The sequence below is a fragment of the Lolium perenne genome, chromosome 7, assembly GCF_019359855.2.
Source record: "Lolium perenne isolate Kyuss_39 chromosome 7, Kyuss_2.0, whole genome shotgun sequence".
Taxonomy (NCBI): domain Eukaryota; kingdom Viridiplantae; phylum Streptophyta; class Magnoliopsida; order Poales; family Poaceae; genus Lolium; species Lolium perenne.
The window spans coordinates 31095838-31117560 of record NC_067250.2 but is presented as its reverse complement, the minus strand read 5'-3'; the positions used below and the strand labels follow the sequence as shown (position 1 = coordinate 31117560).

At 42.4% G+C, this 21723-nt stretch overlaps 1 protein-coding gene and 1 long non-coding RNA gene across 2 annotated transcripts; one reads left to right on the top strand and one right to left on the bottom strand.

Annotated features, from left to right (window-relative positions):
* Positions 1 to 11897: 11897 nt before the first annotated feature.
* LOC127319119 (uncharacterized) lies at positions 11898 to 15144 on the top strand. The gene is made up of 2 exons (XR_007862400.2): positions 11898 to 14799; positions 14890 to 15144. It is a non-coding gene; the product is annotated as an uncharacterized lncRNA (long non-coding RNA).
* A 1099-nt stretch (positions 15145 to 16243) lies between these two features.
* On the bottom strand, positions 16244 to 19276 carry LOC127319118 (flavonol synthase/flavanone 3-hydroxylase). The gene is made up of 3 exons (XM_051349328.2): positions 19102 to 19276; positions 16694 to 17514; positions 16244 to 16575 (listed from the first exon to the last, which is right to left on the bottom strand). The coding sequence occupies exons 2-3, from the start codon at positions 17483 to 17485 to the stop codon at positions 16363 to 16365; spliced, it is 1005 nt and encodes a 334-aa protein (XP_051205288.1). The 5' UTR covers positions 17486 to 17514; positions 19102 to 19276; the 3' UTR covers positions 16244 to 16362.
* Positions 19277 to 21723: the final 2447 nt, after the last annotated feature.

Genomic DNA, 21723 nt, shown 5'->3' with positions numbered 1-21723 from the left:
CTATTGGTTATTGGTCGGAGAGAGATCTCAACCATGTCTACATAGTTCACGAACCGTAGGGTGACACACTTAAGGTTTGATGTTGTAATAGTAGAACTTGAATATGGAATGGAGTTCGAAGTATTGTTCGAAGTCCCGGATGGGATCCCGGACATCACGAGGAGTTCCGGAATGGTCCGGAGAATAAGATTCATATATAGGAAGTCATTTTATAAGTTTGAAAATGATCCGGTGCATTTATGGAAGGTTCTAGAAGGTTCTAGAAAAGTCCGGAAGAAATCACTAAGGAAGGAGGAGTCCCGGAGGGACTCCACCTCCCCATGGCCGGCCAACCCTAGAGGGGGGAGTCCAAGGTGGACTCCACCAAGGGGGCCGACCACCCCCCTTCATGGAAGGGTGGGAATCCCACTTGGGTGGGAATCCCACTTGGGTGGGAGTCCCACCTTGGGTAGGTTTCCCTACTACATGGAAGGTTTTTGGTTCGGGTCTTATTCGAAGACTTGTAGTCCAACACTTGGGGTTCCACCTATATAATGAGGGGCATAGGGGAGGGGGCCGGCCACCACAAGCTACCAAGCTGGCCGCACCCCTTGAGGCCGGCCACCCCCTCTCCCAAACCCTAGCCGCCCCCTCTCTCCTCCACCTCTCCCGCACGCTTAGCGAAGCTCCGCCGGAGTTCTCCATCGCCACCGCCACCACGCCGTCGTGCTGCCGGATTCAAGGAGGAGCTACTACTTCCGCTGCCCGCTGGAACGGGGAGAAGGACGTCGTCTTCATCAACACCGAACGTGTGACCGAGTACGGAGGTGCTGCCCGATCGTGGCACCGTGAGCAAGATCTTCTACGCGCTTTTGAAAGCGGCAAGTGATCGTCTACCGCAGCAACGAGAGCCTCCTCTTGTAGGCTTTGGAAATCTTCAAGGGTTAGTCTCGTTCATCCCCTCGTTGCTCCCATCTTCTAGATTGCATCTTGGCTTGGATTGCGTTCTCGCGGTAGGAAAATTTTTGTTTTCTATGCTACGAATCCCTACATCGTCTTCATCAACACCGAACGTGTGACCGAGTACGGAGGTGCTGCCCGATCATAGCACCGTGATCAAGATCTTCTACGCGCTTTTGCAAGCGGCAAGTGATCGTCTACCGCAGCAACAAGAGCCTCATCTTGTAGGCTTTGGAAATCTTCAAGGGTGAGTCTCAATCATCTCCTCGTTGCTCCCGTCTTCTAGATTGCATCTTGGCTTGGATTGCGTTCTCGCGGTAGGAAATTTTTTGTTTTCTATGCAACGAATCCCTACAGTGGTATCAGAGCCGTGTCTATGCATAGATGGTTGCACGAGTAGAACACAATGGTTTTGTGGGCGTTGATGCTTATGTTGTCTTTAGTTTGAGTACTTTGCATCTTTGTGGCATAGTGGGATGAAGCGGCTCGGGCTAACTTTACATGACCGCGTTCATGAGATTTGCTCCACACTCGACATGCAACTTGTATTGCATAAGTGGCTTTGCGGGTGTCTGTCTCTCCTACTATAGTGAAGATTCAATTTACTCTTCTATTGACAACACTAGTATCACCGTTGTGGTTCATGTTCGTAGGTAGATTAGATCTCACTCGAAAACCCTAAACCACGTAAAATATGCAAACCAAATTATAGACGTCTAACTTGTTTTTGCAGGGTTTGGTGATGTGATATGGCCATGATGTGATGATGAATATGTATGAGATGATCATAATTGTATTGTGGCAACCGGCAGGAGCCTTATGGTTGTCTTTAAAATTTCATGTTGAGTAGTATTTCAAAGTAGTTGTAATAGTTGCTACATGAAGTGAACAACCATGAAGACGGCGCCATGGACCTTGACGCTACGCCGACGATGATGGAGATCATGCTCGTTGATGATGGAGATCATGTCCGTGCTTTGGAGATGAAGATCGAAGGCGCAAAGACTAAAGGGCCATATCATATCACATATGAATTGCATGTGATGTTAATCCTTTATGCATCTTATTTTGCTTAGAACGCGACGGTAGCATTATAAGATGATCCCTCACATTAATATCAAGATAATAAAGTGTTCTCCTCGTATGCACCGTTACCTGATTCGTCGTTTCGAAGCATCTCGTGATGATCGGATGTGATAGACTCAACGTTCACATACAACGGGTGTAAGCCATGTTGCACACGCGGAATACTTGGGTTTGCTTGACGAGCCTAGCATGTACAGACATGGCCTCGGGACAACGGAAACCGAAAGGTTGAACACGAGTCATATGGATGATATGATCAACATGTTGATGTTCACCATTGAAGCTACATCATCTCACGTGATGATCGGTTTTGGTGTAGTGGATCTGGATCGTGTACCACTTAACAACTATGAGGGATGTTGTATTAAGTGGGAGTTCATTAGTAATTAGATTAAAACATGAACTAATTATCATAAACATAGTCTGAGTAGTATTTTGAATTAATTTATAGTATTGGCATCCGTTTTCTACCAAGCGCTAGTCTTGTAATTGAGATAGAAATACTGTTAAAATCTGACAAGAAACTTTACGGACTGGTACCGTATTGTTAAAGAATCAAGAAATGATTAAGTCCTATTGCAAACTTTTAGTAAACCTCACATTGTTGATTCAAAGAGCTATGATTTCAATTAGTACCTAAAGTTATCTTGTCTCCATGAAACTTGAAGTTCAAATCTGTTTGAAAAAGTAAGGAGCTGAAAATTTTGTTTTCAGAAATAATCAAGGTATGAGATATATGTGATATCTAAGACCTTATTGCAAGATGATAGAATATAATTTGGTGAGACTACATAAACTCATAAGTTTTATGGGAATGTAGGAAGGTTGAAGACGCAAGGCGTCCCAATCCTCCAACTATTGGGGCACTAACAATATTCGCATATCCATGAAGTGATCGTCCTTAGTATGCACCGTTGCTAAGACTCGTCGTTTCGAAGCATCTCGTGATGATCGGGTGTGATAGATTCTACGTGTGCATACAACGGGTGCAAGCCAAATTTGCACATGCGAATACTGAGGTTAAAACTTTACAAGCCTAGCATGTACAGACATGGTCTCGGAAAGTCGTCATGAATTGATGGATAAAATTATGAGTGAAATCGTTCATCATATTACAAAGTTACTAATAATGAAATCTTGAACACTTGTCATATGATGATGAACTTCAAAGTAAGAACCTCAAGGTTATTGGTATTTGACCAACAAACCTAGAAGTTATTGAAGGTAAAGTGTTTTCTGAATAATGAGGAAAGCTAAAAGAGAAACTACAAAAGATATTTTGGCAGAAAGAAAAGAAAAGACTAGAAAGTCTAGCTCAGGTGTATATAAATGATATACATGTTATGGTTGTATTCCTAGTTTGGTCACACAATGAAATTCTTGGGTATTAGTACCATATTGGTTGGTATGAAATGTCATACAAAACAACGCAATACAAGAATACAATGGCCTAAGTGACTGACAAGGAATATGATAGGAATGCACTTCTGGAAAAAAATAAAGTGTTATTATGTTCGTCATTGGCATCCTATCTAGCCCTTAGAATCTATCTATTATATTATTAAAACAACAAACAACCAACGGTGAAGATAGAACTAGGATGCACAAACGGTGGGGATTTTCCAACCAAAGCAATCCACATGCAAGAGTCCATCAGATCCATCGCTTGATGGATTTCCGTTTCTAGCACGTCAAACAGTGACAATCAGATCCATGTTTCACGGATTTCCGTTGGAACTGCAAGCACATAAAACACAAAACGATCACGTTTGATGGATTTATTTACAAGACAACTTCTCCACGTATGCACATTTGTTCAACAACCGTGATATTGGTGTCGCTAAGCCCAGATTGATGAACAACGCTGAGGGATATTAGTGCAACGACGACGCATATCTAAGGGACAACGATGCCGGCGCTGACGACAGCGGCACCAGCGACCAGATAACACAGTGGAAAGCCATGAAGGAACTGAGCTTGGGGCGACGCCGGCGGCTCCGGCAACCACAAAATAATGCAAGAAGCCATGAAGCAGCTGCCAAAGTCATGCCATCGATGACGCCAACAGATCCATACAGACTCGGCTAACAACGGGCATCTTCAGGACCAGGACGATTGGCTAAGGCAAACGATGCAAGCACATCCATGCGCACAGACGATGCTCTGCAACATCCGACGAATAAAAGTCCCAATTCCCAATGGCAAGTACCAATACAGGCCGGAGATGATCCATCCGCCCTGGCGACAACTGGTGAGTCGAAGTCGGGACAGCAAGTATCCAATATAACCAAGAGATCAAAAATAAGCCGAAGCGACGTCCCGTGAATTAAGTCAGGATGATAAGTAGCCATTACACGCCGGATATTATCCATACGCCCAAGTGTGAATCGGAGTCAGGACGGCAAGTGTTCAATATATGCCGGAGATGAACGGCGAAGTGACGTCACGACAACAAGTATCCAGCACACAGCTGAAAATTCAAAAAAAAAATGATGCGACGGAGATGCAGCAAGCCCAGCGGATAATCAAAAGTACGGCGACAACTCCTTAACCATGGTAATAATTAATATCCGTAGCCACCTCTTTTTCATGTGCAAATTGATCTATGACGAACTATGTTTTTTTTTCTGAAACTGCTACTATGACAGCAATGTACTCTATTAGTAGTCTCTTCATGCCTTCTACAGTAATAACTACATAAAGCATGTTTTCATTACTGACCACTTCCTTTTGCTTACCACCGAATAGTTAATTCACCTACAGTACTTCCAAAAATGCAACCATATATCTTTAGAGTCAAACACGTTATTTGGATCTGCCAAAATAATAAAGCGATTAGTGGGCAGATCAATGACATAGAGACAGAGGTGAATATATGGGCAAAAAAGCGATAAGCACTAGAAGATCCTATAATTCAGAGGTGACAATACGATGCGTCATATCAAGTAATCCTAGCACCGAGCCTTTTCATCCACGTAGAAGTGGAAGAAAAATAAAGATAGATGGTGGTTTCTATTTCATCAGCGAGACGGTCACGCGATTGTTTCGTCATTCTAGGCACCGTTCGAATTTGTGTCGATTATGGAATCTCGAATTGTAAATTTCTAGGATTATTTTCCGCCCTATGAATTTCTCATCGCAATGCCAAAATATATGCTTCATCCCATACTTCTGATCAAAAAAATTCGGGAGAATATGATACAGCCATACAAGTTATTTTATGGCCGCGTGGCCTGAAATATTATTCTTTCTTTGTAGATTTTGCAGCATATAAGAGGAATCAGAGGGTATACCTGATGTGATTAATTGGTTCAAACATTTGTTCTTGAGTTTTCTTTCTACTCCAGGGTTTCCACGTGAGGGTTTGAATGAAATTTTGTGATTTAGAGCAAGTTTGATCAATCTGATTATTTGTTGCTTCTTAGGCGACAGCCAAGGCAGGCGCACCGGAGTAAACATGATTGGTTCCATGTTGTTTATTTTGCTCTAAGAGAAATTTCTTTTGCAGCTCAGATGAAGTTGTAGTGGTGAAAGAGGTGAGCACTCAAAAGGTACAAACCGACTTAATTTGTTAAAGATTTTCTTCTTCTTCTTCTTCTTCAATTAATTTCATACCAGAAAGATCTATTGGCTCACATATGTTCCGAATTTACCTGTTCACAGTAAATGCAATCAACACAGCTTCGTCACAAGAATTGCAAATGACACTTTATCTTCTTTTTGCAGGGATGAACATATCTTTATGCCAGAGAATATATACCTAATAAAGATAAATGATTATTATTTGTTTCAATCCGTTTCTGCATTGTCGTGTTCCTGGAAACAAATTGGGCTCATCGTTCTATCATGTAATTTTGGTAAGTCTAAATTCAGTTTATGTTATTTCAAAATCACTCCACTACTGATAGAATTAAATTTCAAATTATCGTGTTTTTTACTTGGTATATGCGATGCAGACCTTATCCGGAAGAAAAATCCCATAGTCGAAGACTAAGAGAATGCCTACTTATCCTTTTGGCAAGAGAGCATAAAATTGTTGCCGTGTCTTCTTAACATCTACTAATGCTAGCCGCGGTTCATGTAAAATATTACAGTCTTTGTTTAGATATTATTTTGTTCTTTATTTTTTGATGCCCTTTTGGATAATTGTATGTGAAATACTGTATTGCGGGATTTAGAAAATTATTATGGGTAAATTTTATTAGCTTTTAGATCTTGCATTTTATTTATGGTTGCTCAAACAATAAGCACATGAAAGGAAATAGGATATATATGAACATTAAAAATGTGGTTGCTAGCCGCGCAATTGCGCGGGTGACCCAGCTAGTTTATAATAAAGAACTTAATAATTGTTATTTTGCTCTGGTCAAATGAAAACAATGAGTTGTTCAAATTATGACATTACTCCATGTACGATGGATAAGTTATTATAAATCTTAATGGTGAAACACACATACATAATACTGACGCTAAAATGCCATAAGGCAAATGATTTGAATTCCACTTATTTGTGGAACCGCAATTTAGGTCATATTAGAAAGGAACGCATGAAGGAACTCCATGCAAATGGATTTTTTGAGTCATTCGATTTTTGAATCGTTTGACGCTTGCAAATCTTTTCTAAAGAGAATGACTGAAATACCGTTCATAGGCCAAGAGTTGAACGGGCAACTAACTTAGTGGAAAAATACATGATGATGTATGTGGTTCACTGGGCATAGGTTGTGCGGGAGATTCTTCTACTTCATGAAAACTTCCAACAATGAATTGAGTATATATATGTGGATATATTCGATAAGGAATAAGTTTGAAACATTTGAATAGATTCAAATAAATTTCAGCATGAAGTGGAAATCATCGTAATAGAAAAGTCAAATATCTATGATTGGATCATAGTGGAAATATTTGAATTACGAGTTTTAGCGAACATCTAAGAGAGATATGAAGTTGTTCTACAACTCACGTTTCTTGGAGTATCATAGTGATGATGAAGTATCCGAGAAACGTATCCAAACCTTGTTGGATCAATGATGAGATAAAATATTGATGCCATTATATTTTTGTGGATTATGCTTTAGAGACTACCGCTTTTACACTGAATAGAGCTTCATCATGATCCGTTGAAATGACACCATATGAGTTATGGCATGGGTATGAACCCTAATAGTCCTTTCTTAAATTTTGGAATGCATAGCATAAAGTAAATAAGTTTACAACCAAAATCAGATGAATGTCTTTGTTGGTTATCCCACAGAATTGATTGGGAATTCTTTCCACTGTGGAGACAAAGACAAAAGTGTTTGTCGATGTTTCTTACTTATTTCCAAGAAATTGTTTTTAGCGAAGTGTTTGAGTGGGAGGACAATATAACTTGATAAGGTTTATGAACCTGAGCATAATGATCAGAGTAGCGCAGCATCGGAATTGGTTCCGGAAGCGGCCACGACGATCATGGCTCCCATGTCTACAAAATGTTATAGTCATGGAGATCGAAGTACTTATTGAACCTTGTAGGTATGATTTACTTTGTGATCAAATAAATGATTTGTGAACAAAGGATTGTTTTTTGAACAATGATAAACCAACTACATACAAAAGAAGTTATGATGGGCCCTGACTCCGTTAAAATGGCTATACGCCATGAAATCCAAGATAGATGAATATTTTTTGAAAGTAAACGGATCTATAAAATTGATGGACTTGGATGGAATATCCTTGAATAAGCTCGACTTGTCGAAAAGTTGTTTACGACAAAGTTCAAAGAGTTGACTACGATAAGATTAGATCTTCCGTAGCAATGCTTATAGTCTATGTGGATTATTCTAGTAATCGCTACATATTTCTTTCATGAGATATGATAGTAGGATGGCAAAATACATTACTTAACAGAAGTGTGTATTAAAGGTGTATACAAGATACAACCAAGAGTTTTGCTAGTCCGTAGAATACTAGATAGGAATACGAACTTCAATTGAATGAAGTAAGTATCGCGGAGTTGGAATCTTCACCGGATGAAATGATCAAAGAGTTATGATTTCATCAGAGACGATGAAGAGGCTTGCATTTGCAAGAAATTAAGTGGGAGCGCTGAGACATATTTATAATACTTTATGTAGGTGACATATCGTTGATTATAAATAATGTAATTATATAATTGATTAAAAAGGTTTCATTGAGAATTAAACTTCAATGAAAGGATATGAACTGAAACATATTTAGTGTCAAGATCTATGAAGATGGATTGAAACACATAAAAGTTTAAGTTAAAAAGTACATAGAATGAATATTGAAGTAGTTCAATATAAAGAAGGTGTTCTTTTCATGTGAAGGTTTTACAAGACTTGAGTGTATTTGACACTCAATGAGTAAAAACACATGAGTGATTTTAGATCACGAATAATATGTACAATATCAGATGTCCTATGCTCTAAATGGTTAGGACCATATACCAGAATAATTCATGTGATGATCATTCGATAAATAGTAAGAATATCCCTGAGTGCTTTAGAAGAACCAAGGATATATAGTTTTGTATGAGTAATGACAAACAAATCGATGTAAGGTGTTGCACCGATATTAGTTTGGTCACATATAAAAATAAAATTTCAATCTCAAAATTAGGCTAAGTGTTGTTTAAAAGGTAGCATAATGAGCTAGAAGTTGTCTATGCTAGATTTAGATGAGTTCTAAATGTTGTGACGGATTCTACAAACGAAGGCAGAATATGTCATTGTTTTGACAATGACTGAGGATGTTAAGTCAAGAGGTTCTTTGAGAACTTGGTGTAGTTCCGATAGTGTCAGAACTTTGAAACTATATTGTGTATGACAATATTAGTGACATATTTCAGACCACGGAATTAAGGTTCCACCAGAAGACCAAACATATTTAATGCCGACTCATTTAGAAAATGAGTGATGCGTTGAGACGCAAATGAATTGCAAAATACATACGTTTCTGAGTGTGTCAGAATCGTTGACTAAAACTCTCCCTAGGGCAAAGTATGAGCAACACCAGAATGCCATGGGTGTTAGGTACTTTACAAATGTAAACTAGATTATTGACTCTAGTGCAAGTGGGAGACTGTTGGAGATATGCCCAAGAGGCAATAATAAAATGGTTATTATAATATATCTTTGTGTTTATGATAATGTTTACATACCATGCTATAATTGTATTAACCGAAACATTGATACATGTGTGTTATGTGAACAATAAAGAGTTCCTAGTAAGCCTCTTGTATAATTAGCTTGTTGATTAATAGATGATCATGGTTTCGTGATCATGAACATTGGATGTTATTAATAACAAGATTATGTCATTATTTGAATGATGTAATGGACACACCCAATTAAGCGTAGCATAAGATCACGTCATTAAGTTATTTGATATAAGCTTTCGATACATAGTTACCTAGTCCTTATGACCATGAGATCATGTAAATCACTTATACTGGAAAGGTACTTTGATTACATCAAACGCCACTGCGTAAATGGGTGGTTATAAAGGTGGGATTAAGTATCCGGAAAGTATGAGTTGAGGCATATGGATCAACAGTGGGATTTGTCCATCCCGATGACGGATAGATATACTCTGGGCCCTCTCGGTGGAATGTCGTCTAATGTCTTGCAAGCATATGAATAAGTTCATAAGAGACCACATACCACGGTACGAGTAAAGAGTACTTGTCAGGAGACGAGGTTGAACAAGGTATAGAGTGATACCGATGATCAAACCTCGGACAAGTAAAATATCGCGTGACAAAGGGAATTGGTATCGTATGTGAATGGTTCATTCGATCACTAAGTCATCGTTGAATATGTGGGAGCCATTATGGATCTCCAGATCCCGCTATTGGTTATTGGTCGGAGAGAGTTCTCAACCATGTCTACATAGTTCACGAACCGTAGGGTGACACACTTAAGGTTTGATGTTGTAATAGTAGAACTTGAATATGGAATGGAGTTCGAAGTATTGTTCGAAGTCTCGGATGGGATCCCGGACATCACGAGGAGTTCCGGAATGGTCCGGAGAATAAGATTCATATATAGGAAGTCATTTTATAAGTTTGAAAATGATCCGGTGCATTTATGGAAGGTTCTAGAAGGTTCTAGAAAAGTCCGAAAGAAATCACTAAGGAAGGAGGAGTCCCGGAGGGACTCTACCTCCCCATGGCCGGCCAACCCTAGAGGGGGGAGTCCAAGGTGGACTCCACCAAGGGGGCCGGCCACCCCCCTTCATGGAAGGGTTGGAATCCCACTTGAGTGGGAGTCCCACCTTGGGTAGGTTTCCTTACTACATGGAAGGTTTTGGGTTCGGGTCTTATTCGAAGACTTGTAGTCCAACACTTGGGGTTCCACCTATATAATGAGGGGCATAGGGGAGGGGGCCGACCACCACAAGCCACCAAGCTGGCCGCACCCCTTGAGGCCGGCCACCCCCTCTCCCAAACCCTAGCCGCCCCCTCTCTCCTCCACCTCTCCCGCACGCTTAGCGAAGCTCCGTCGGAGTTCTCCATCGCCACCGCAACCACGCCGTCGTGCTGCCGGAGTCAAGGAGGAGCTACTACTTCCGCTGCCCGCTGGAACGGGGAGAAGGACGTCGTCTTCATCAACACCGAACGTGTGACCGAGTACGGAGGTGCTGCCCGATCGTAGCACCGTGATCAAGATCTTCTACGCGCTTTTGCAAGCGGCAAGTGATCGTCTACCGCAGCAACAAGAGCCTCATCTTGTAGGCTTTGGAAATCTTCAAGGGTGAGTCTCAATCATCTCCTCGTTGCTCCCGTCTTCTAAATTGCATCTTGGCTTGGATTGCGTTCTCGCGGTAGGAAAATTTTTATTTTCTATGCAACGAATCCCTACAGAGCACACCTCACCGGCCACACTACCGCCGCCCTTGAACAACCTAGAGCAGCAGGAAAGCCACCGGACACAACAGCAGATCACAGGCAGTGGCCATCGAGGCCTGCTGACGTGCAGTTGACACACGTCCGTTGGGAACCCCAAGAGGAAGGTGTGATGCGTACAGCAGCGAGTTTTCCCTCAGTATGAAACCAAGGTTATCGAACCAGTAGGAGTCAAGGAACACGTGAAGGTTGTTGGTGACGGAGTGTAGTGCGGCGCAACACCAGGGATTCCGGCGCCAACGTGGAACCTGCACAACACAATCACAATACTTTTCCCCAACGTAACAGTGAGGTTGTCAATCTCACCGGCTTGCTGTAAACAAAGGATTAAATGTATGGTGTGGAAAATGATGTTTGTTTGCGAAGAACAGCAAAGAACAGAGTTTGCAGTAGATTGTATTTCAGATGTAAAAGAATGGACCGGGGTCCACAGTTCACTAGTGGTGTCTCTCCCATAAGATAAATAGCATGTTGGGTGAATAAATTACAGTTGAGCAATTGACAAATAGAGAGGGCATAACAATGCACATACATATCACGATGACTACTATGAGATTTAATCAGGGCATTACGACAAAGTACATAGACCGCTATCCAGCATGCATCTATGCCTAAAAAGTCCACCTTCGGGTTAGCATCCGCACCCCTTCCAGTATTAAGTTGCAAACAACAGACAATTTCATTAAGTATGGTGCGTAATGTAATCAACACAAATATCCTTAGACAAAGCATTGATGTTTTATCCCTAGTGGCAACATCACATCCACAACCTTAGAACTTTCTGTCACTGTCCCAGATTCAATGGAGGCATGAACCCACTATCGAGCATAAATACTCCCTCTTGTAGTTACAAGTATCAACTTGGCCAGAGCCTCTACTAGCAACGGAGAGCATGCAAGAACATAAACAACACATATATGATAGATTGATAATCAACTTGACATAGTATTCCATATTCATCGGATCCCAACAAACACAATATGTAGCATTACAAATAGATGATCTTGATCATGATAGGCAGCTCACAAGATCTAACATGATAGCACAATGAGGAGAAGACAACCATCTAGCTACTGCTATGGACCCATAGTCCAGGGGTGAACTACTCACACATCAATCCGGAGGCGATCATGGTGATGAAGAGTCCTCCGGGAGATGATTCCCCTCTCCGGCAGGGTGCCGGAGGCGATCTCCTGAATCCCCCGAGATGGGATTGGCGGCGGCGGCGTCTCTGGAAGGTTTTCCGTATCGTGGCTCTCGGTAATAGGGTTTTCGCGACGAAGGCTATAAGTAGGCGGAAGGGCAGAGTCGGAGGGCTGACGGGGGGCCCACACCATAGGGCGGCGCGGGCCCTCCCTGGCCGCGCCGCCTTATGGTCTGGCCACCTCGTGGCCCCACTTCTTATCCCCTTCGGTCTTCTGGAAGCTTCGTGGAAAAATAAGACCCTGGGCGTTGATTTCGTCCAATTCCGAGAATATTTCCTTTGTAGGATTTCTGAAACCAAAAACAACAGAAAACAACAACTGGCTCTTCGGCATCTCGTCAATAGGTTAGTGCCGGAAAATGCATATAAATGATGTAAAGTGTGTATAAAACATGTGAGTATCATCATAAAAGTAGCATGGAACATAAGAAATTATAGATACGTTTGAGACGTATCAAGGCCCAAAGCACTCGCATCCAAACAACTGAAATGAAGATCCAAATTCCAATTCTCCAATTTCAAGCCTAATTCACTGCATCCAAACATATCCGCATAAAATATTGGGGGGTGGGGGGGGGGGGTCGCCCCTCTCTCCGCCCATGAATGTAAGTGTTTATCAAAGTCATGAAGAGCTCTGCTAGTACTAAACATGTCATTCATTAAGAATTGGAGATTTAGTAACCTTGACCCGTTTCTACAACCCAACTTTTCCCTTTGAGAACAATACATACATAACCACATACAAAAAATAGCATGCAGAATTTTTTTGTCAGACCACTAATTTCTTTGCTAAAAAAGCACTCAAAGTTTAGCGTTTTACTATTTTTTTTGAAACAGGGGCAAAAGCTTTGCCCCTATCTATTAATTAAGGAGAAGTTTAGCAAGTTTACAGAAACCACAAATACGTTACAAGGTACAAGATACAAGAATTACTCTCCCGACATCAAATCCCCCAGGCGTTTTGCACCCGCTAACACCCAAAGTTTAGCATCTCTCCTAATCTTCTCAAAAAACAACTTGAGCGGGAGCTTGCTTGTTACGGAAAACCCTCGTGTTCCGCTCGCACCAAATCTCCCAAGTTATGCGCAAGGTGAGAGTTGACATGGCCTTGCGGTTTGGAGCACCTCTGGCCGCCATCCCAATCCACCATTCCTTCATGCTTAACCCGGCCCAAAGGGAGGTATCAACTCCGCTGATTCCAAGCCAGCTCACAACAAGGGCCCAAAGCCGTTTGGTGAAATGGCAATGTATAAAGAGATGATTGACAGATTCAACACATTGTTTGCAAAGAGGGCAAAGGCCACAATTGTGCCAACCGCGCTTGGCTAACCGATCGGCCGTCCAAACTCTATTTTGCGTGGCGAGCCATGCAAAAAACTTCATTTTGGGAGGCGCCCAAGCCTTCCACACCGTGTCGTACATAGGAGACTTGATCAATCCTAAGAATTGCACTTCATAAGCTGATTTAGCGGAGTATTGGCCGTTGGACGTAAGCCTCCAAGAGATGTCATCTTCTACAAGCTCGTTGAGATGGATGGTGGACAAATGTGTCCAAAGCTCAAGGAATTGGTTGAAGTGTTCAATAGTGAAGTTCTTCTCAAGGTCAATTTTGGCCACCCAAGAATTTTCATGCAAAGCTTTGGCTACCACCCAATTTTTGCGCTTGGATATGTCGAAGATTTGGGGTCCAATGTCTATAGGCCTCCCCCCCCCCCCCCCCGAGCCAAGGAGCGTGCCAAAATGGGGTTTTATTTCCATTCCCAATGGTGATCTCGGTTGCAGCGTAAAAAAAAAATCCATATCCTCTTTGGTGCAAGGGTTGCCAGATCCCGCCCAAATCCTATTCGGATCTTTCCATTGAAGCCAAGGCCAACGAAGTCGAAGTGCCGTCGCGAAGTTTCCCAAATGTAGGATTCCAAGACCGCCCAACTTCTTGGGACGGCACACCGTGTCCCAATTGACTTTACATTTTGCGCCGGTAGTGGATTCCTTGCCGGACCAAAGGAAAGCTCTTTCAATCTTGTTGATGAACTTGATAGTGCCCGGCGGTAAGGCAAGGGGAGTGAGATGGTAAATGGCTTGAGAGGCGATGACCACTTCACCAAGGCGGCATGGCCGGCTGTGGTGACAAGCTTCCCATTCCAAGTTGGCAAATTTCCGGCGCACTTATCCTCAAGGTGAAGGAAGTCCGCCCTTTTGAGGCATCAAACCGAACGCGGCAGTCAGGGCGGAGCTAGAACTATTCATAGGTATGCAATGAATACCCAATATTTTTTGGAATTTCTTTTCAGTATATAAGCTTCTCTATGCATGTATATGTATATTAGAGTTCGTCTGTACGTGTTTAACTCGTAAGAAGAGAAACAACACGCTGGTAACGGCCATCCTGAGTTCAACCCATCCAATCTGGGCCGAAAAACCCCAATTTGGGCTTTCACCGGGCGGTTTCCCCTTAGCTGGGCTGCAACCAATCGAACCCAGGTCCTGCCAGCGACGAGAGGCATGGAATCAACAGCCTCGACGCGAACTGCTCCTCTTGCCTCATCCTCTTCGTTCAGCCCTGGCAATGGATCTCGCCGCCGCCACTCGCCATACGACAGGCGTCCGGACGACCGCCCCCTCGGCGCTGGCCAGTCCTGACTCCCTGCCGGCTGCCGTAAAGGTATGGACCGAATCCCGCTGCCCCCCATTCCCCGCATCTTTGATGCCTCACGCCTGGCCCTGACCTGCCTGACGCCGCAAAACTCGATAGGAACGGGCGTGCCGACATTTCATCTGAATATCGGCACGATCGTCGACTAGTGACGGCGGCGCTGCAACACCATGCAAAAACTAGCAGTAGTTCATCACCACTGTCCGGTAGTGAATTCAGAAGACACAAGTGATCAGTTCACTGTTCACGGTAAGAACAGCTTCAGTTCACGACATCTCATTGGTTTGACAAATACAAATGACTTGAGTATAGTGTTCATCAGTGTAATATAATTTATTATTCTGAACCTACATATATTATATTATTGTGTTGGATTTTTTAAAACCCGAATACCCAATATGAAAATCCTGGCTCCGCCACTGGCGGCAGTCCAAGGTATCTAAGGGGAAAGGACGCGCGAGCAGCCGGGACGCCTTGAAGAATATCATCGAGATTCAAAGCGCCGCAACGGATGGGAACCATACAACTCTTTTGAAAATTTGTACATAGACCGGTCACCTCCCCAAAACTGTAGAGAATTATCTCCAAATTCTGAATATCCTCCTTGTAAGGGGCCACAAAAACTGCCGCGTTTTACTACTTTGGCCCTCCCTAGCAAAACCTATAAATGTTCCACCGCCCCTGGTACAAAATTCCTGCCTCTGACCCTCCCTACGAACATGGAGTATGAACGATGAAAAGCACGCGGCACGATAGATGGAGCCATGGAGGAAGGGACCAAACCAGACTGCCAATGCATTTCTTCAGTTACTACTAGCGGTCAATAGGATCTGTCATGGTGTGTATTTGATCGATAGATGGACATGTGTAGTTCGTCTGGTGATATGAAGTTGAAACTTCCCAATGCAAATAATAACGCTTCATCTTAATTCGTGTATCACTTACTCCAAATTTGAGCATGTACATCCAGCTAGGGTCATCCTCTTGCCAAGACAAGCTCATAGCGGCCGGAAGGTGGCCGGCAGGCCTCCCGGTGGGTGATGTTTTTTCTCAGCTTTTTTTTATTGATACTAAATTGCTGATGCTCAGTAGTAGATTGGTTGTAGTTGATTCCTTCAACTGGTGATTTTAGATGCTGATTATTTCGAAGTCAAAGCTGAAACCTGCCCTAAGGCAAAACTGAATCTGGGCAAGCTGAATTTGACAAGATGCAAACTAAACCTGATGGTTCGAGTTTTTATAGAAAATTGGAAAAGCTCCTCCGTGTGCCAAAATTGGCTAGCTCTAGGAGCAGAGATTAGATTTATGTCAATTTTGTATGTTTTGCATGTACCGTGAATTGTAAATGCTTTGTTCACGTATCCAAGTCTAAATTAGTTGGATCGTGGCAACACACCAACTTTTAATTGGAGTAGAAGTGATTTAAAATGTAAATATAATGAAAAAAAGGCTGTAGAAAACTCAAGATGGTATAAATTTAGATAAGGTATAGTGTACAGATTAGCTCACAATGAGTTTGACGCCAAAGATTGGAATTGTATTCAAGCTCCTTAGGAAAGGGTTTTCTCTTAATCATAGGGGTAGCTTGTTGAACTTGCAGTACTTGTAATGCTTGAACGTATTGGCATTGTACTTGGCCGGGGTCTCGTCGGTGACGAGCTGGTGGTGAGGCCCGACAACTTGCTCCAGGGGCGGCTCCAAGAATACCGGCCACGACATCCGCGTCTTCTCCTTGCTTACCATCGCCCGGTGCAGCGCTGCCTTGTACCTCCCGTTGCTGAAAATCTATAATCACCATAATATAAGAATACGCATGCCAAAGCAAAGCATTTGATCCGATCGACGGTGCTATGTAGTTAGCTAGTCAAGAAAATACTACGTAGAGCACTAGTTAGCTACTTGCCTCGATCTGGTCGCCAATGTTGACGATGAGGGCGCCGTGCACGTAGTTGACGTCGTACCAGTGGCCGTCCTTGGACACCTGGAGGCCCTGCACCTCGTTGGGCACGAGGACAGTGAGGGCGCAAAGATCGGTGTGCGGCGTGACGCCGAGCGCGAGCTCCGGCTGCGGGCATGGCGGGTAGAAATTGATCTTCTGCAAGAACATCACGTCGTCGCCGCCCAACGCCTCCGCCATGGCGCCCTGCTCCAGCCCCAGCTCCACGGAGAGGCTCTCGAACAGCGTCCGCGTCAGCCGCTGCATGTGCCCGCAGTAGGCCTCGTTCGCCTCCCTGTATCCATGCGGATCCTTCGGCCACATCTCGAGGTTGACCGCGGCCGGCGGCGCGACGATGTTGAAGAGGAAGTCGCCCCACACCTTCTTGTCATCGGGTTCCCGCCCCAGCGTGGAGCCATAGCCCTCGGTCCTTTCGGAGGCCGGGTCCAGGGCGTACCGCTCCTTCTCCTCCTGCGGCAGGGCGAAGAACTCACGCCCCACGCGCTGCAGCTCCGCCACAGCTTCCGACGGCACGCCGTGGTTCACCACCTGGAAGATCCCCCACTCCCGAGCTGCCTCCGCGATGCAGCAGCCGGCGTTCCACATGGACATGTCTATCAGGGGGAGCTCTGTGGCCGCCGCCGCACCGCTGAACGTGGTCGTCGCGCCCGGCTGCTTGTGCTCGGGCTGCACGAACTCCGGCGGGAGCGTGTCCAACAAGGACGCCAGCACCTGCACGCTCTGATCCATCCCCGCCATTGATCGAGTTGTCACAGTCCTCGCTCTGGCTGCAACACAAAGAAAGAGCACGCCGGCTGAAGATATTTGCAGCTCCCGCAAGTATGTGTTAAACGCTTTCCATGATGTCAGCTGCCCCTTTTTCTCTTGCTGCACAGTTAAGTTTGCTTACTTAAGACTTAACTACTTTCATTTGCTTTTCTAACAGCCGTAGAGAGGTAAAAAAAACGGATGTGTGTCCGTAGTATCCGTAACATAGCATGCACAACTTAATATTTTCTCTGGCTCTAAATATTTATCGCGGGTTCAATGGATCTAAACATGTTTTGGTCTATTTTAACTACTCTAAAACCGTGACAAGTATGTAGGCCCGAGTGTATTCCTAGACCATCAATTTAACCGAAGTAGTATAAGGTATATATTACAAAACATACTCCATACATTCCCTTAATTAAGGCGTGAAAGTTTTGTTCATCTTCTTCTAGTTGTTTTATACGCACACGATCAATTTTAAAGGGGCTGATCCTGCCACGAGAGATCACCGATCGCTGAAGAGGTAAGAGAACCCTAGTCGCATAGGTAGGAAAAGCCAAATGGTGTTGTCGGTCTCAAAAGAACATAGATAGTGTTTGGTTACCTATGCGACGCATAGGTAGGAAAAGCCAAATGGTATTGTCGGTCTCAAAAGAACACAAAGAGTATTTGGTTGCATGCATGAGATTCAGAAATGCACATTTTGGATATTTGGTTTCCTATGATAAACACTCCGCAAAGGTACTAATAAAAAAAAAGACTAACTAGAACAAATATTTACGGAGTAGATATTGTTGAAAAATGTGGTTATTTATGGGACACAAGTTAACTATGAGAATGTAGTGCTTCCTAAAACAATTCATGACTATTAATGAAAAACAACTAAAATAAGATTAATACATTTTAAACTAAAGCCGCAACATGAATTATGGAACGAAGCGAGTACCTAGTATTGCCGCTATCTCCTGACATAGAATAGGTACTCGCTGTGATCCACCATTGATTCACCCAAAGTTGCATGGTAATTTCCGTTCCAGAAGCATCAGCTTCCTCCCGGTCGAATTCCTCAAATCGGTACAACGGCGATTATCCCCACCCTAGGGACCTATCCCACACTATTTTCGCGTTCTACCAAGTCAACAACGATAATGGTGCTCGACGGGATCCCACACTGTGTTCGCGTTCACCGCGTAGTCGACATGCAAGTACCAGCGGAGTGGGTACCGTCTATTTTGAGACTTTGAAACGCGTTCAATTGATTCATTATCCCCGAATCTTGAAACGGATCAAATGCCTTTATTATTGACGGTTGAGATAGTTTCCAAGCACACGAGAGTTCCTCACACCAAGAAGCCTTCTACTACTCCTATTACTTACACAACTCACACTAATTAAGGTGATTTTTTGATATGAATTAAGGTGATTAATTAGTGGTACCACACTACCACCAGGCACCAGCAGTGATTAGAGAAAAGTAGAGGGGCTCTAACCAGGTGGAGGCCCTGTGTGGTTTACACTAGTACTATAAAATGTCTCCTCGAGCAGTACTTCAACTTCTGATGTGTTACCGCTGTTCAATGATGAGAGGAGTTTAGAGGACTAACCTGTGGACGCTGCTCCTGATGTGTTCGTCAAAACGCTGAACCTCACCGTGAGGTATAATGGGATGTGCCTCGTGCTCCTACGGTGAGGTTGAGCTTCGTGTTCCTCGGTGGGTTGAGGGTGAGAAAGAAGACGTCTCGCACGGTCACGCCCGAAGCGCTACATATACATCGCCAACCTATTATTGTCCTCCGAGCTCTTTTATGCACTTTGCGTCAAGTTAACGTTTGGACTGCGCCCTACCAGGTACCAACTGCACCGGATCACACCACATCCAACACGCCAGCATTTTTTTTAGTGGATGCTGGAGTAGATTAATTAATGGCCAGGGGCTGAAGCTACCATTTTTTTAGTAGAATATATAGCATCAAGTGACCTTAGTTTTATTCCTGCAGACATGAATTATTGGCCGCCAAACTCCAACCTAACCTAGCTAAACCTAATATTTAGTGTTCCGTAAGCCAAACTCCACTAATCTTCCAATATTCTATATATTTGTGACCTACATGGTGTAAAAAATATAATAATTTCTCTACATTATTACTGACTATGTGTGCGAGCCTAATCATGTATATATCGACAAATAAGCACTATAGGTGACGCATGCTAATCACCAACTTTCGATTAAGAGCAGCAATGCATGTCTCCGGCGAGCTGGGGAAAAGCTACTCTCTCCCCATTCATAATATAAGATGTTTGCTTGCGAGGGCATCACCTTTGACAGGTTCATGCTCTTGATGAAATAAATTTATGATGTCATAGATAACATATATTTGAAATTCTACCATAAAATTATATAAGGTAAAACATCACATTTGTGGTATTATTTTTCAGACATTTTGATTTGTGAAGAATAGTTACTATGACATTTCAAATATTACCATGTCACATATTCTATAATTTCTATTTTATTTTTTCATAATTAAAAATCCACTAATTTTTGGACTCGGCATCGAAGGTGTAACCTTGCGCTAGTGGATTTTTATCGTGACAATCTAAAATATTGTTAGAATAATAAATTAGCAATACAAATATAACTATCGTTTATTTTACCGCGTCGTAGGCTCTCACCTGGAGTTTGAAGCAGTATAACCATAAATTTGTATCGACCGTCTTAGAAGGGATATGTCTATCTTGAAATTACCATTTGAAAAAATCGTAAATATATATGTAGCCAAACATGGCTATGAGCTTTAAATCCAAAATCATATAATAATGTACTTCTAATCATATATAGAGTTTTTTCTAACATATTTTTTCGAAACATTGCACTCTATCGAATCTAATTTATCTAAAATGGAGGAAGCACACCCGACGGAATGTATGTTTGATGAACACACATTAGTATGTGGTTAACATAAGTGAGTGTGATTAGGGCAATGACCATCCATATTACCTGCAACGAAGTTGTGGAGAAAGATTTGTTATCCAACCTTTCTGAGTTAAACAATTGTGAAGCAAGATCCGTCCCCAATATTTATGGTCTAAATTTCGATTTATCTATCCACTATTTAGTGTAAATGTAAAGATACATCTAAATTTAAATAAATTTGTTACATCTTTCTCTAATATTTTTTCTTCCAATTGTTTAAATATTCTCAATTCATGTCTAGTATAAATCACTTCACACTATTTATTCTAATTTTCACCATCGTCTTCTGGGCTACCCAGCTCGACGGGAGGACGACAACGGCAACCTGCACAATACCTCCTCCTCACGGACACTCTCGCTCAGCTCCCGCATGCAAGGCCTATGGCACATGTAGTTACTGAAAAACTGAATTTTAATTTTAATATATTTCACGTCCTAGTCTACAGATCTTGGCATGCACGTGTGATTTCAGAAAATTTACGCACACGGCACTTCCGGCGCTGGCATAGTACATAGCTATCTCATTTAAACTTTTTTAAAAACTGATCTAAACAGGACCCGATAGGCAAACATACACGTACATATATGCCTCAATGTAGATCTCACATAGACGTGATCAAATAGGACTCTTACAAGGAAAATATCCTTTACTCTCGCATGGAAAAGACACTTTGGTTTTCATGTTTTTTTTCCTAAATTATACTTTTACGTGACTTAGACTTCCCCATCTCAAGTAAAAAAATCTCAACCGTCAGTTACATGCCCAATTAGGGTTATCTGGATATTTTGTAAAGAAAATAATAAACGTGTCAAGTTCACGTCCAAGTCACACATGTGTACATAAGTTTACGTAAATATTTATCTCTTATTAAATCCTGGTCACAAATTATAGATCTAATGATTAAAAATAATTTGGATGATGTGGATTAATCTCGTGTCTCTATTTATAACCCCGTATTTTGCTTTTAGGACATCACCTTTAGTACTTTAAAAGTGATTATTATTTACTTTTATATTCTGTAATCACTCTCCATCTCGTTAACCTCCTTCGCCATTAAAAAATACATTATGTTTAGATATGGACATATTTCTAAATGCTTAACTTTGAAAAAAATTACCTGATTGTATTTTCAAGGAATAAAAAATAATAACTATGAAATTTGTTTTATAGCAACTATTTATTAATTTACCGTGAATTTCCCTGATGTATCTTGATAGTGAAGTCAATATATACGACCAGACTTTTTAGAGA

Bases quoted from the DNA above. Each gene is read 5' to 3' on its own strand.
- LOC127319118 (XM_051349328.2), bottom strand. From the start codon at position 17,485: ATGGCGGGGATGGATCAGAGCGTGCAGGTGCTGGCGTCCTTGTTGGAC. The intron at 16,576-16,693 runs GCAAGTAGCTAA...TGGTGATTATAG, and splicing joins ACATTGGCGACCAGATCGAG to ATTTTCAGCAACGGGAGGTA.